Source organism: Cyprinodon tularosa, unplaced genomic scaffold (assembly GCF_016077235.1).
Source record: "Cyprinodon tularosa strain WSP-4 unplaced genomic scaffold, ASM1607723v1 ctg37, whole genome shotgun sequence".
Taxonomy (NCBI): Eukaryota; Metazoa; Chordata; class Actinopteri; order Cyprinodontiformes; family Cyprinodontidae; genus Cyprinodon; species Cyprinodon tularosa.
Genome location: NW_024039085.1, coordinates 1,951,439 through 1,967,196, shown reverse-complemented (window position 1 = coordinate 1,967,196; position 15,758 = coordinate 1,951,439). Strand labels below are relative to the sequence as shown.

Below are 15,758 nucleotides of genomic sequence, written 5' to 3'. Positions count from 1 at the left end.
TGTTTTAGTTTCCCAGTATATCCAGATGCAGAGAGTGGAACCCAGTCAACATTCACACATGGGACATGTATGGGTTAAATAATGGGCTTCAGACTGGAATAGGTCTACAGGTAAGTTAGGCCCTAAGTTTTTGGGTATAAAGAATTTATGGAGAATAATTCTGAATTGGAAAGTGTGAACTGATTTTAATATTGTTGCTAAAACTATACACACATACTGAATATGGTATAGGTCATTGTACCAGGGCAGTGGTTTTACATCCAAGAATAATTGAAGCAACGACAAAATTATCCTCATTAATCACCTAATTTGTCATTAAACTGATCCTGATCCTAATAAACCTAATCCTATCGGGTTATTTTTTTATTTTTTTTTATTTAAATTTAGAGATAGAAAAGCTGATTTGCATTCAACTTGACAATTACCACTCAGGGCCAATCTATCTGATTCTCATCACTTAATTGTTTCCATTCATCATCAAATCTCTTTGTCTCCATTGAAAAAGGACTATTTTGAGCACAAAGCAACAATTACACCTTATTGTTGGAGCACATTGTTGCATAATAAAATAAAGTTTACTATGACTACCGTGAACCGCAAATTTACGTTTTAATGTTTGATATGAAAATAATCGTTTCTATTCGTTGATCTATACCCAACGATTCGGATCTTAGGAAGGAACCGGAATGCTCAAGCTGGAGGAGGAGGGGGCGGTGCGAGGGGGATGGGTTGTTGAAAGATAAGACCAGAGGTGGAGACGGTTCGATACTGTGGTAAATCTATGTCAACACTCTCTCGTTTATTCCTCTGCTTGCATGATTATGATTATGTTTGAGCGCCGTGAAAGTTAAAGTAGTTTGTTAGCTTAATGCTAAAGTTAGCGTTAGCTCAAAGCACTGACAGTTGCTGACTTCAGAATACAGCAGATAATGAAAGCTAGCTAGCTAGGTTAGCCTGATCAAACTAATGCTTGGTCAGCGTCTAATTACTGCCGTGGTTGATACTCTGGCTTCTGCATTGGTATAGATGAAACGTGTTTTCCCGGTAAATTCTAAGGTATTTATCAGTTTTGGTCTTAAACTAATCCTAAAAGCAAATCATTCGTGTTAGCTTTAGCTTAGCATTACATAGACTCAGATCTTGAAAGTGCTTCAGAGTTGAGTGTACCTGATGTAAAGATTGGATAAATTATATCTACTGGGTGAATTGCAATACCATTTTAAAAACAATTTTAGGTGTATTTATATCTGTTTAAATTAAATAGTTGGCCTATGTTTGCAAATAAAACTTTCTGTTTAAGCTATTTCTATTTTATTTTTATTATTTCTATTTCAGTTGTGTTTAATTGAGATATGTGTTGATCAGTAAATGTCTTTAATTTTACAAACGGCATCAAAACGTCTACAAACAGGACGTTTAGTTTTCACTTTACTCAATAAATGGGAAGTGGCAGGTTTTTTAGCTGACACTGTCTGTGTTGCTCAACCACTAGTGTTTTTGTTTGATGAACACTTTATGTTGCACAAACAGCTCCGCTTGTTTATGCTTCTTCCTTTGCTTGCAGGTGAGTGCAAGAAAGGATGACGATGCCGCATGTAGGGGCTGTATTTGCAACGGTAGCCGGGGTGATGGCCATCCTTTTGCACTCCTCTATTCACAAGATAGAGGAAGGTCACCTTGCTGTTTACTACAGGTATCACAAACTTGTATGCGTGTCTGCCTTGTCTAATTAATCACCCAGTCGGCCTCATCAGCGGCCCACTTACACTGAGCCTGGTCCCACTGGAGGTTTCTTTCTGTTCAAGGGAGTTTTTCCTCTCCACTGTGCATGCATGCTCTGTGTGAGGAATTGCAGTAAAGTATCAGGCGAATATCTTCTGTCATTAAATGCACATCCTGAAAGAGCATGTCCTCCAAAGCCAATGACGTGATGCTGTTTTTCCCTTTTACCTATGTGCATCATGTCACAAAACTTTCTCCTTATAAGATAATTCAGAATGCATGATTTTTTTTCTTTTTCCAACGTTTTAATGTCATTACACTGTCACAAGTACAGCGCAACGAAATTCACTCTCTGCATTTAACCCATCCCCTTGAGGAGCAGTGGGCTGTCATTTGCGGCGCCCGGGGAGCAGTGTGGGGTTTAGGGTCTTTGCTCAGGGACCCAGACTGGCAGTCTGTGCAAGTGGGTTTCAAACTCACAACCTTAGGATCCCAAGCTCTATGCCCAAACCACTAGGCCACCACTCCCCAATAATTTGTCATTTAGAATATATGAGAGTAAAGGGTTTTACCTGTTTTTTGTTGATTGTTGAATAATTTATTTAGTGTAATTGTTAAGAAGATTAATCAGATTTTGTCATTGAGTCACTTAAATTAGGAGCATTGGTAATGTCACTCAGTGAGAGAGAGAACAGTCAGTATAACAGAGCTGTTTATTAAGATCTGGCTCTTATTTCATAAGTGATAAATTGATTAGGTTAAACAACTGGCATTCGTTTCCTCTATAAGGCCCTCACAATCATTTAAACATCATTCCCTATCTGTATTAAATGTTTAGTATTTAAATTATTTCCAGAAAGCTAGAAGCAGATATGGCTTTGCAAATGATTGAACTTTGCTGTTACCGTATTTTCACGACCATAAGGCGCACCGGACTAAAAGGCGCACTCTCAGTTATGTGTGCCATTTCTGTATTTAACACACACATAAGGCGCACCGGACTATAGGGCGCGTTTTTTATATACAGGTACATGTCCTCTCAGGTGGATTTTCTCACTTAAAAACATATTAAAACTACTTTATTCCCACTGATCACAGCAAATAAAGCTGCAAGGTGTATTTATTACAAAGTATTATTAAAACCTGGGAACCTGCCGTGAGAGACACATCGCTGATGACACAGGGCTGTGATTACTCCTCTGATACAGTTTATTGACGCATAAATTAACTTAAAAAATAGGCAGGATAATAATCTGGATGAACTGACTGCAATGATTAAATTTTCAGGTGGACTTTCTCACTTAAAAAGATTTAAATTATTTAGATGAAAAAACACCTGCTGAGGTGAGCCCGGATGCGCCGCGGACCAGAGCCTGCTGTTGAATTAAGTTTTTTAGGTAGAAAAATAGAGCTGGAGCAAAACTGAGTATGATTGTGTTTTATTCATGTATTTATTACAAAGTATTAATCAAACCCATCAAAGTCCTCATCCTCTGTTTCTGAATTAAACAGCTGCGCTAAATCCGACATGCCAGTTTCCCCTTCTTCTTCGTTTATTGACGCATAAATTAACTTAAAACATAGGCAGGATAATAATCTGGATGAACCGACTGCAATGATTAAATTTTCCGGTGGGCTTTCTCACTTAAAAAGATTTAGATTATTTAGATGAAAAAACACCTGCTGATGTGAGCCCGGATGCGCTGCGGCCCAGAGGCGGCTGTTGAATTAAGTTTTTTAGGTAGAAAAATAGAGCGGGAGCAAAACTGAGTATGATTGTGCTTTATTCAAGTATTTATTACAGAGTATTAATCAAACCCATCAAAGTCCTCATCCTCTGTTTCGGAATTAAACAGCTGCGCTAAATCCGACATGCCGGTTTCCCCTTCTTCTTCGCTGTCAGAGTCACTTTCCGTGCCGGGCGGCTCCTTGGAAATGATGCCGGCTTTTGCAAAAGCTTGAACAACAGAGCCAGCAGACACGTTAGTCCAAGCATCTACAATCCATCCGCAAACGGTGGCGTAACTTGCCCGCCGCTGCCTTCCACTTTTCCTGAAACTGTGGTCTCCGTCGGTCATCCATCGCTCCCACGCCGCTCGCAGCCTTACTTTGAACGGGCGGTTCACACCGATGTCGAGCGGTTGAAGCTCCTTTGTCAGACCCCCGGGATAACAGCAAGCACAGCGTTCATTTCTTTGACCTTTTTTTTCACATCGGCTGTGAGATGGGCACGCATGGAATCACAAATTAACAGAGATGGAGATGCGTGGAAAAAACCACCTGGTCTCCTTACATACACCTCCCTCAGCCAAGCTTTCATCATCCCCTCGTCCATCCAGCCTTTTTCATTCGCCTTAAACCCATCAAAGTCATCATCCTCTGTTATCCTCAGCATTCCTCTGAATAAAACAGCTGCGCTAAATCAGACATGCCAATTTCCCCTTCTGCGCTGTCAGAGTCACTTTCCGTGCAGCGCGGCTCCTCAGAAATGATGCCGGCTTTTGCGAAAGCTTGAACAACAGAGCCAGCAGACACAGTCCATCTACAATCCATCCGCAAACGGTGGCGTAACTTGCACGGCGCTGCCTTCCATTTATCATGAAACTGTGGTCTCAGTCTGTCATCCATCGCTCCCACGCCGCTCGCAGCCTTACTATGAACGGGCGCGTCACACCGATGTCGAGCGGTGGAAGTTCCTTTGTCAGACCCCCGGGATAACGGCGAGCACAGCGTTCATTTGATTCATCTTTTTTTCACATCGGCTGTGAAATGGGCACGCAGCGATGGTGATGCGTGGAAAAAAGCACCTGGTCTCCTCACATACACCTGCCTTTCATCATCTCCTCATTCATCCAGCCTTTTCATTTGCGTTAATATCATCAGAGCGCTGTGTCTCGCTGTCAGCTCCCAGATCAGCTTCTCTGATTGGTTGATGCGGCACGTCCAGCAACAAAACTTCAATTTTTCCATCTGAGCAGCAGCAGCGCGTTGGCGGTGCGTCAGATGCTTAAACGCTCCCGACGTGCTGCACCAAAATGCGCTGCAGGACCTTTTACTGCACCTATATGCGCGTCAACCATTGACTTTGCATGTAAACTCGCTGCTTCTGCTGCACCTGCTGGGTCCGGTTCACACCGATGTCGAGCGGTTGAACAGCGAGCACAGCGTTAATTTGTTTCCCCATGTTTTTCACATCAGCTGTGAGACGGGCACGCATGGAGTTACATATTAACAGCGATGGTGAGGGGTGGGAAAAAAACACCTGGTCTCCTTACATTCAGCCACTCTTTCATCATCTCCTCAATGAGGTGGTCTCAAAAGTCGCAGTTACAACACACATAGGGCGCACCGCACCATAGGGCGCACCGCACAAAAAAAGACGTTTAAGTGCGCCTTATAGTCGTGAAAATACGGTATATGTTAAAGGAACAACCAATATGAAATGAAAACAAAAAAAAACTTTTATGTGCTGCTACACTTTGTTTTTAAATAACTCTCTGATACTTAAATTAACCCTAGCCTTATTTTTTGTACTAGATAACATCTATGCACAGAGTTTTTAACCAGCTTATTTGGGAGTTATTAGGGATCACAAACTGATTGTTTCGAAGTCTGCTGAGGGTTGAATCACGCAGAAAATAAGAACAAAGTCCGAACCCCAGATGCTTTTTTATTGTGTGAGTGAATGTCTCTTTTATTTTCTGTGGTGTCCATGTATGTTGTTCACTCTGACCAAACCATTTGCTTACATTTGTTTCAGAGGTGGCGCGTTACTGACCTCTCCCAATGGCCCGGGCTATCACATTATGCTGCCTTTCATCACCACATACAGAGCAGTGCAGGTAATTCTTCTTCCAATCATGAAAGTTTCAGTTAAAGTCTGATTTTTGCAAAACAAACTTATATAAGGCATTGTTTAACTTTTATAATAAAATTATACTATATAGGTAAAAAAAAAATTTTATTTTTTTTTTTACCAAAAATATATTTTAACAGGGTTCCTGCGAGTCCTTAAAAAGTCTTAAAAGGCATTGAATTCTTCAAAATAAAACTAAGGCCTTAATTGGTATTAAAATGTCTTAAATCAGTCTTTCGTAGGTCTTAATTTTTAAAACATCATAAATAGGATTATTTTTATTACGATTTATTTTTGTAATCTAAATAAAACGTTAAAATTGACAATTTTTTCTTTTTATTATTAAAAAAAAATAACGGCTCGCCATTATTTGTTCCGTCCCGATAGCGGAACCAATAAAAACGTTGTTGTGGCCGGGACATTTGGGAGATGCACCATTAACTTTTTGTCTGGAAAATATGAGCAAGTGTAAATGTAACGAAAATTGGCTCCAGCCAAGAGTTTTCTCCATGGCTAAAACCAGGGAACATACATCAGGCACAGTGTATTTTGTGCAAGAAGTCATTCAAGCTCGGAACAATGGGAATTAAGGCAGGGGAGTCGCACATGCGAAGCTCGAAACACAAAGTGTCAAAATCGAGTTACCGAGAAACAGCCGGTATTTCTCAGTTTTGTTCCACCCTTGTCTCTGCAACGCCTCCACTTATCACCTAATCAAACATACTAAGAAAACGATACAAAGAAAAATAACTGCAAAGAAGACTTAGCCCTGGTTATGTTGTGGCTTTAAAACTGATTTGTTTTGTTCCCTGCTAAAACAAAGTTTGTGAATTCAGGTAAATAATTGTTAAAATATATCTGTCATTTGTTTGTTTTTAGCTTTCTTCCAGTATGGGAAGCTTTTCAAAATTTGAAACATTAGTGCAGTGGTTTATGTTAAAATAAACCTTTGGGTTAAGTTTTCCCAAGCTGTTTTTTCTTGTGTTTCTTGTGAATTTGGTCTTAAATTTCTATTTCAAGTGGCAATAAAAAGTCTTAAAAAGTCTTGAATTTAACTTGCCTAATGCTGTAGGAACCCTGTAGTTGAAATGACATTAACTCATGCAATGTATTAATTTCACTCCGTATATTTGCATCCACGTATTTCAATTAACATTTTTTAAGCACAAGAATAATTCTGGTATTTCCTATAAGCTACCATGATAATGTCTATTTTCCCTGTCTGTTTCAGACTACGCTTCAAACCGATGAGATCAAGAATGTGCCTTGTGGAACAAGGTGCGCCTTTATTCGCTGACTCACTATATTTGCTCAAAAACAGACCAACATAACATAAAATGTCTTTATGGTAAAGTGGATATTTTTCTGTTCTCTCTTTCTGTGTGCAGTGGAGGTGTGATGATTTATTTCGACAGGATAGAAGTCGTTAATATGTTGGTTCCTTCAGCAGGTAAAATTTCATATTTCACCTTAACTTGTCTGCTTTTGGTTAGTGGGGTATTTTTTTAAAAAGTTTCCTTTTGTTTGTGTGCAGTTGTTGATATTGTGAGGAACTACACCGCTGACTATGACAAAACTCTAATTTTCAACAAGATCCACCATGAACTAAACCAGTTCTGCAGCGTCCATACTCTGCAAGAGGTCTACATCGAGCTGTTTGGTGAGAAATTGACTTTATTTGTTCATTTATTTTAAGCTCACCTTCTTTCCTTAACCCTTAAAGACGGATTTATAGCATGGAGCATCTCAATGAAGTTTCGTTTTTTTGTCTCTTACAGATATTATAGATGAGAATCTAAAAACTGCATTACAGAAGGATCTTAATGCCATGGCACCTGGACTAACAATACAGGTAAAAATTACAACAGAAAATGATTCCCCTCAATTGTGTCTTTAAATGAAAATAGGAAATCACATAGTCAGTAAATTAATAATGTTTCATCAGTAAACATTAAATTTGGCCACACCAGTGTAAAAAAAAAAAAAAATTCATAGTTATGTCAAAAAAAAGTTAAATTAGAAACAAACTACTACTCACTGATTTGTAATTTGTTTTCAGCTTTCTGTTGATCACATTGAAGCTTTTTTTTTTCTTCCTGATGTTTCATTGTTGGTTAAAGGCAGTACGTGTAACCAAACCAAAGATCCCAGAGGCTATAAGGAGGAACTTTGAACTAATGTAAGTTTGCAATCTTTCTGTATGTTTACATATTACAGTCTTAGTCTTGAACCCATCCCTCAGAAAATTTTTGTTTTCCTTTGTCCAGGGAGGCTGAGAAGACCCGCCTGTTAATAACAGCTCAAACTCAAAAAGTGGTAGAGAAGGAAGCAGAGACTGAAAGAAAGAAAGCCATTATTGGTACATCTGTTGTTTGAAAGCTGGCTTGCACTATCTGCTTCTGACTTTACAAGATCCAATGAAAAGTTTTTATGTCTGGGTTCAGGCCTTTACTGTAATTCAAATCTTCCACTGCTGTATGTGCATGATTTACTGTTTTCTTCCCTGTTTACCCCGCAGAGGCTCAGAAAGTGGCTCAAGTAGCAGAGATCCATTTCAGACAGAAAGTCATGGAGAAAGAGACGGAGAAAAAGATCTCTGAAATAGAAGGTAACTTGTGATGAAATTTGCAGTAGTTTCTAGTTTGCTTGCTTTTTTTTGTTTCCCATCTGAAACTGTCTCTATGTGTTAGACGCGGCTTTCCTGGCGAGGGAGAAGGCAAAGGCCGATGCAGAATATTACACTGCTGCCAAGTCTGCAGAATCAAACAGGGTAAAAACACCATCAAATCACATGCAGTGGGATCACCATGGGGAATAATCTTGGGCTGCAACTAAAGATTATTTTGCAAATCGATTAATCTTTTATTTAATTTTTTTATCTTTAATCCAAAATGTTTATATATTGTTTTTTTTTTTTACAATTTTGATATAATTACTGCTTTAAGTGGGTTGCTCTGTTAGCTAAAGATATGTTTTACAGTCTATACTCCAGTTAATGATTAATCAATTACTAAATTAGTTGACGATTATTTCAATAATTGATAAATCTGATTATTTGTTTCAGACGTAGTTTAATCCCATTGACAAAACATTTTTGTCGCTGATAAATTCAAAAAGAGAAATTATTTATAGATTTTTCCACTTTAATTGAAAGATTTATTGACCACTATCCCCATCCCGTAACAACCATCGGATTGGACCAATGACATGCCAGCAGCGTTTTATGGGGCGGGACGTGTGGGGATGATGAATGTGAGAAGGGCCTTGCCGGGGCATTACAAACATGGCTATGCCTGTCAAAAGCCCAATTGACTTGCTTTTAGCTAAAATAGCGACAAGTTCTCATTTAAAGAAGGAGCAAAGAGAAGCACTTTGTGTGTTTGTAGATGGGAAAGATGTCTGTGCTTTACTTCCAACAGGATTTGGAAAGAGTTTAGTTATGGAATCCGGGTACTAGCCTGCATGTCACCGAGTCATCTCTAAGCATTGTACTAAATGTCCCTTCCTTTCACGGACAGACTGAACGGCAGCCATCCTAGATTGATAACATAGACGTCAACTCAGTTTTATACGTGTCAATCTGCCTACTGCCAGGTTAACTTTAGTCACCTCTCCAGCTACAGGCCACACTCTGACATCTCCCCAGAACTTTAATGGCCTTCTACTTTACAATCAACTCAAGCCTGTGGTTATCCATGAGGCTATTGCACTAGTAGAGACTTGCGATTTGTCTCTTTGTGCGTAATTAATCTATAGACAATTTATTCCTTTATCAAATTATATTTGATTTTTAAATTGATACATTAATAAGAATCTTTTTTTGATTTGTCAAAAAGCACAACGCTGTTGTAAGGACAGGATAAGTCCGTCTGATGGACAGAATATTTAAAGACTGCAGATTATGTTTTTTAAAATGATGCCAGATGGTAATTATGAGAGAAAAAAAAAAAGCCTTCACATCCTCCTACCTCTGACTTTTTTCAGAGATGTAACGTTTTGATTAAGCATAAAAATATCCTCCTCAGCTGAGTCAGATCCTGAACCTGTTATCATCTCCTCCTACCCTTCTCAAGTTGTCCCAACACCTGTATTGGGTTTATTTTCAGCGGTGTTGTGTTAAAAGACATGCTAGTATTTTTATTTAATGCATCAATTAACCACTTTTCCCTCTTTATCTTTGCAGCTGAAATTAACACCAGAGTACTTGGAGCTCATGAAGTACCAGGCCATAGCGGCCAACAGTAAGATCTACTTTGGCCAGGATATTCCTAACATGTTCATGGAAGGACATAACGGTGGTTCTAAACCTGTGCCCTCACCGAAATTACCCAGAGCTGAGCAAGAGCTGCCTAAAGTGAAGCAGAGTTCACAGTGAGTTCACAGCTGAGCCTCTGCCCAGGACAAGACAAGCTGATGGAAGCTGTCTTATCACTGAACCTTTGCCGCATGTTTGGTGAACAACACACTTTGGTCTTAAATTGACGTTGGCAAATATAGAGTTGGAGAGGGAGAAGGTGCGAGTTAGAATACACAGGAGCATTTTTAAAGGAAGAACAATGCCGTCTTGATGCCTGAGAAGGTGACGGAGTAGTCGCCGCAACTTATACCTGCTTTTTGTTCCCCTTTTATTAGAGCATTTTAATTTGCTTTTGTAGCTGTTTTGTGCAACAACTTTGATTTGTGATCGGTATGAGTTACTGATTTTCCAACTCCTGGTATGGCTACACTGAAATCTGACTGGTGACACTAATTAAAAGTTGACTGGAGAAGGTTTATGAGTGAGTTAAGACATCTGTGCCATCTTTTTCTGTCCTCTCTTAATCCAAGCCTGAGAACTAATTAATTAACGCATCAAGTCGAATGCTGCTAGTGGTTAAGTTTAGGCATTAAGCATTACATATTCAGTTAAATATAAAAAACTCCAGGTGTTTTGGATCCCTCCTTCATCTTCTATTGACTAAAATCTTACATATTTGGAGGAGAGTAGTGGGTACATATCAGATTGTTGATTGTTTATTTTCTCTCTTTTTTTTTTTCCTTTGGAGATTTTTCTGTTGGTTTGCTGAAATTTCTGTGACATCTACTGTGAAGACAATTGAGGAAAAAGGGATGCAAGTCGTCTTAGAAAACTAAACAAAAATGCTTAACAGCGATTTAATCAGTAGTCGTATGGAAATATGTCAGCATGCTTCTTGCTTTGTTTGGTTTTGATTAACAGGGCTATGAATGTTTATTGTTTTTTCCTTCTTGATTTAGATGATTATTAGAACCCACTATTGTCTCCTTAGACAACTTGTTCAGAAATAATTAAATGTAAATGCTCAGGAAGTTTATTTTATTCTAATAAGACGGTGTCTGGTTTATCAAGCGATGCTATACTTTTGTCAGTTAAACCCCCCAAAAAAACAATTTAATAAAAACATTGTTTTCAACCACAATAAAACACTGATATTAATGAAAGCAACATTTTCTCATCCATTCAACTCAGAAGGTTTATGTGACAATATCCTGATAAGGGTTTAAGGTTAAAATAATTATAAATTACCTTCAAGTTTGTCTTTGTTTTACAGATTTATTGTAGAAATTGACTGGAATTTTCTAAAAACTGTAATTTTTATGTTTTTTAGAGTTTAATGGTGACACACAGCTCTAGGTTCCAGGGATAATATAAGGTTGTGTGCAAAATAACAGCAGTGTTTAAAACCTTTAGTAAAGCTCAACATTTCTTTAAATTAAAAGCAATGGAAATTCAAGCTAACAGCTAAACATGAGAGAAAAATTACTTTGGGAAGTAAGGAAAAGGGGAAAATTATGCTCAAAAATCTAAAGTATGGATATATATGTTAACGACTCTCCTAAAAACCGACTCACGTTTGTAGTTTGGAGTCAACCAATTTCAAGCCCAGGACTGCTGCTTTGAACACGGCCCTTTCAATTAAAGATTCCTTTACATACAGTAAGTTAGATTTAAGACATGACTGTTGGTTTTCTATTACTTTGCTCCACCAACCAGTGAATTATTTATTTTTTAGAAATAGAACATCTATCCAAAACTGTGATTAACTGGCTCTGTGATGTTACCCTGCTGTTGTTTTGAACACAACCAAAAGTTTAAGTTCCTTTTTATTTGAACTGCAACACAGAAACAAGCTGTTTTTAAAAGGATAAGTCGGTGCTAGTTTTTTTTTTTCATTGGTTTCAAGACATTTGATCTTTTTTTAAGTTTATTTAGCTTTAAAGTAATTTTAGTATTCAGAAGTCAAGCCTTAAATGTCTAAAGGGTTTACCCCCAACATGTACACTTACAGACTGAAACATTCAGTGACTCCTACAATCTAAAAAGCACCGACTGGATTCTAGTCAGCTGAAGACGCAGCTGGCAGCGGACACTACTTGTGCTTGTTTACTCTGCCTCTACGTGACAGACGCTGCATTGCTTTGGTGACGGGTTCAACTGTTGAATCTAAAGGAGGGGTATGATTTATGTATGAATTTCTTTTTGTTGTTAATATTTTGTACAATCTGTGAAATTAAAACATTGTCTTATTGTTTTACAAAGTTTATATGCAAACATGTTTTCCAGTTTTGACAATGTTTTTATGGAAAAATGAAAAATAAAAACCTATTTTGGTACCTCTCCTCAGGCTTGATGTGTGAATGTGGAGGTTGGTTTATGGGTGGGTGGTTTTTGTGTAGTACTTTGAAGTACCAGCAGGAGGGGAGCTAAGAGCATGTAAAGGAGAGAAAAAAAAAAAAAAGCCAGCCAACCTAAAAACTACCCAATCATCAAACTGAAGAGGTTTTGATTTGGCCATCCAGTTTTTGGTTAACTGACTGCAAAATTAAAGAGTATCATAGTTCTTCAAAGACTGTGGGAAATAAATATATTTGAAGCATGCAAAACTTAATTTTCCTACCCTCTTAAAAAACCACTTATAAAACCATGATTATTTGAGAAATGTGTCGGGTTTCCTTAATCCTGCAGGTTATCTCATTTTGCTCAATATAAAGGACAAGGCTTAGATAATATTTAAGCTGAATTTACATTATTAGGCATTGGAATCTATGTAAAATACCTGGTTCATCATAAATTTGCGTTTTGAAACCTACTTCTTCAGAAAGTTGTCAAATCGAGTTATGGAGAACAGCATGTTCCTACAAATTTAGTGGGAATTCAAAAGGAGAAAACCCAAAATGTGTTAGAACATTATCTAACAGTCATGTTCTAATAAGATAAGAAAAAATAAAATACCGCTGACAAATCCTTTTGGACATGCAGTACTTCTTGGTTTAAAAAAAGCAGTACATTTGATTTATCGCTAAGGGAGGAAAAAAAAAACATCAATCATCCCTCTAAAATGATTGGAATATCTGACTGATCTATATTGAAATGTAAAGATAATGTAACACTCTTCACTGTAAAAACCCTACATGTAGCAGATGTACGACTGTCTCTCAATCATCAGGATGAAACTGATCATAAACTGTACTTATAAGCAGTCTACTTACCTATGATAGAATGCCTTGTTTTTGTAAATTAATTTCTAAAAAATAATTTAGTTATTTCTTCATGAATTTTATCTATATCCTACAAAACTACTGAAAATCTAAATAGTTGCAATGACGTGCTAAACCTTAAAGTCAAACATGACACATTGTCACATTGTTGCTGTGTGCAGTCTTTATATCTATTGTAATAGAGTGAGAGAAAACAAATCTGATCTAAGGCACATAGATGGATTTCATATGATAGAAAAATAAGTATTCTGATCCGTGAGCCCTGGCCTCCGTTGGGTTTGGTGTCCAGATGAGTGATAGCTTCCTCTGATGACCTCTCAGACCCTGTGGAGGTCTCTGGCATCCTTAACAACCAGACCATGAGTCCTTGCTTCCGCAGGGAGAGCTGTTAACTCCTGATGACCCTCTAATCCAGTCTGAGTAGAGTAAATATGAATAAACTTCCTTTTTGGTTTGTTGCGCCCCTGAAAGTTTGCTTATTTCTCTGATGGATTGTTTAATTTATTTGGGTGGTCTAGTTATTTAATATAGAGTACTCCTCTCAGGGCTGCTAGGGGTTGTTTCAGGTTGCTGTCTGATCTGATCTTCCCAAATCACATTCTACAGGTGCTGGTCATAAAATTAGAATATCATGAAAAAGTAGATTGATTTCAGTAATTCCATTTAAAAAGTGAAACTTGTATATTATATTCATACATTACATACAAACTCATATATTTCAGATGTTTATTTTGTTTAATTTTGATGATTACAAATGACAACAAATGAAAATCGCAAATTCATCATATCAGAAAATTAGAATATTACTGAAGACCAATAAAAACAAAGGATTTATAGAAATGTTGGCCAACTGAAAAGTATGAACATGAAAAGTATGAGCATGTACAGCACTCAGTATTTAGTTGGGCCTCCTTTGGCCTGTATTACTGCAGCAATGCGGCGTGGCATGGAGTCGATCAGTCTGTGGCACTGCTCAGGTGTTATGATAGCCCAGGTTGCTCTAATAGTGGCTTTTAGCTCTTCTGAATTGTTGGGTCTGGTGTATTGCATCTTCTTCTTCACAATACCCCATAGATTTTCTATGGGGTTAAGGTCAGGAGAGTTTGCTGGACAATTAAGAACAGGGATACCATGGTCCTTCAACCAGGTACTGGTAGCTTTGGCACTGTGTGCAGGTGCCAAGTCCTGTTGGAAAATGAAATCTGCATCTCCAAAAAGTTGGTCAGCTGCAGGAAGCATGAAGTGCTCTAAAACTTCCTGGTATGTGGCTGCGTTGACCCTGGACCTCAGAAAACACAATGGACCAACACCAGCAGATGACATGGCACCCCAAACCATCACTGACTGTGGAAACTTTACACTGGACTTCAAGCAACGTGGATGAAGTGCCTCTCTTCTTTTCCTCCAGACTCTGGGACCTTGATTTCCATAGGAAATGCAAAATTTACTTTCATCAGAGAACATGACTTTGGACCACTCACCAGCAGTCCAGTCCTGTTTCTCTTTAGCCCAGGCAAGACGCTTCTGACGCTGTCTGTGGTTCAAGAGTGGCTTGACACAAGGAATGCGACAGCAGAAACCCATGTCTTTCATACGTCTGTGTGTGGTGGTTCTTGAAGCACTCACTCCAGCTGCAGTCCACTCTTTGTGAATCTCCCCCACCTTTTTGAATGGGTTTTGTTTCACAATCCTCTCCAGGGTGCGGTTATCTCTCTTGCTTGTACACTTTTTTCGACCACATCTTTTCCTTCCCTTCGCCTCTCTATTAATGTGCTTGGACACTGAGCTCTGTGAACAGCCAGCCTCTTTAGCGATGACCTTTTGTGTCTTGCCCTCCTTGTGCAAGGTGTCGATGGTCGTCTTTTGGACAACTGTCAAGTCAGCAGTCTTCCCCATGATTGTGTAGCCTATAGAACTAGACTGAAAGACCATTTAAAGGCTTTTGCAGGTGGTTTGAGTTAATTAGCTGATTAGAGTGTGGCACCAGGGGCCATCAATTTTGAACCTTTTCACAATATTCTAATTTTCTGATATGATGAATTTGAGATTTTCATTTGTTGTCATTTGTAATCATCAAAATTAAACAAAATAAACATCTGAAATATATGAGTTTGTATGTAATGTATGAATATAATATACAAGTTTCACTTTTTAAATGGAATTACTGAAATCAATCTACTTTTTCATGATATTCTAATTTTATGACCAGCACCTGTACAAGATCCAAATAACCTTTATCCGGAATGTACCTCCCCAGTTACATGAGGGCTTGGCGTCTCGTCTCAGATCAACTCTTGCCCTCAGAAAGCAGCATGATCCCAGTATGAATCATCAGCAGCAAAGCTTCAATGCCTTCAATGGTTGCTCTGTTCCAACAATTTCTCTCACATTCTTTTACTGTGTGTTGGTGAGTTTCCCCTGCAACCCTCTCTTATGGAGCTCCTTTGCGGTTTTATGAAAACTCTAAACATTACTCAAGACTGTTGGACTATTTACTTTTGTGTGTGTGTGACTGCTGCTTATCTTAATGCACTCTGTTGTTTGGAATCCGCTGTGTCTGTAATATCTTAACTGAGAAAATATGGGTGTCTTCTTTTGGAAAATCATTTTCCATTACTCTCCATACAAGCTGTGTATAGTTACCTTTAAAAATCGGTTTTAG

At 38.3% G+C, this 15,758-nt stretch overlaps 1 protein-coding gene across 2 annotated transcripts; it reads left to right on the top strand.

Moving 5' to 3' along the window:
• The first annotated feature begins 688 nt into the window (after positions 1-688).
• Positions 689-12,216, top strand: erlin1 (ER lipid raft associated 1). Of its 2 annotated transcripts, none has more exons than XM_038296331.1 (12): positions 689-773; positions 1,565-1,693; positions 5,483-5,564; positions 6,810-6,856; positions 6,967-7,028; positions 7,113-7,238; positions 7,357-7,430; positions 7,699-7,757; positions 7,846-7,937; positions 8,097-8,186; positions 8,269-8,348; positions 9,762-12,216. In XM_038296331.1, exons 2-12 carry the CDS (start codon positions 1,581-1,583, stop codon positions 9,951-9,953), a joined length of 1,017 nt encoding a protein of 338 aa, XP_038152259.1. In that variant the 5' UTR covers positions 689-773; positions 1,565-1,580; the 3' UTR covers positions 9,954-12,216. The 2 variants fall into 2 exon arrangements, with proteins under 2 accessions (XP_038152259.1, XP_038152260.1); XM_038296332.1 differs by lacking the exon at positions 689-773 and adding an exon at positions 807-1,056.
• The last annotated feature ends 3,542 nt before the right edge of the window (positions 12,217-15,758 follow it).

Bases quoted from the DNA above. Each gene is read 5' to 3' on its own strand.
- erlin1 (XM_038296331.1), top strand. From the start codon at position 1,581: ATGACGATGCCGCATGTAGGGGCTGTATTTGCAACGGTAGCCGGGGTG. The intron at 1,694-5,482 runs GTATCACAAACT...CATTTGTTTCAG, and splicing joins CACCTTGCTGTTTACTACAG to AGGTGGCGCGTTACTGACCT. The intron at 7,431-7,698 runs GTAAAAATTACA...TGTTGGTTAAAG, and splicing joins CACCTGGACTAACAATACAG to GCAGTACGTGTAACCAAACC.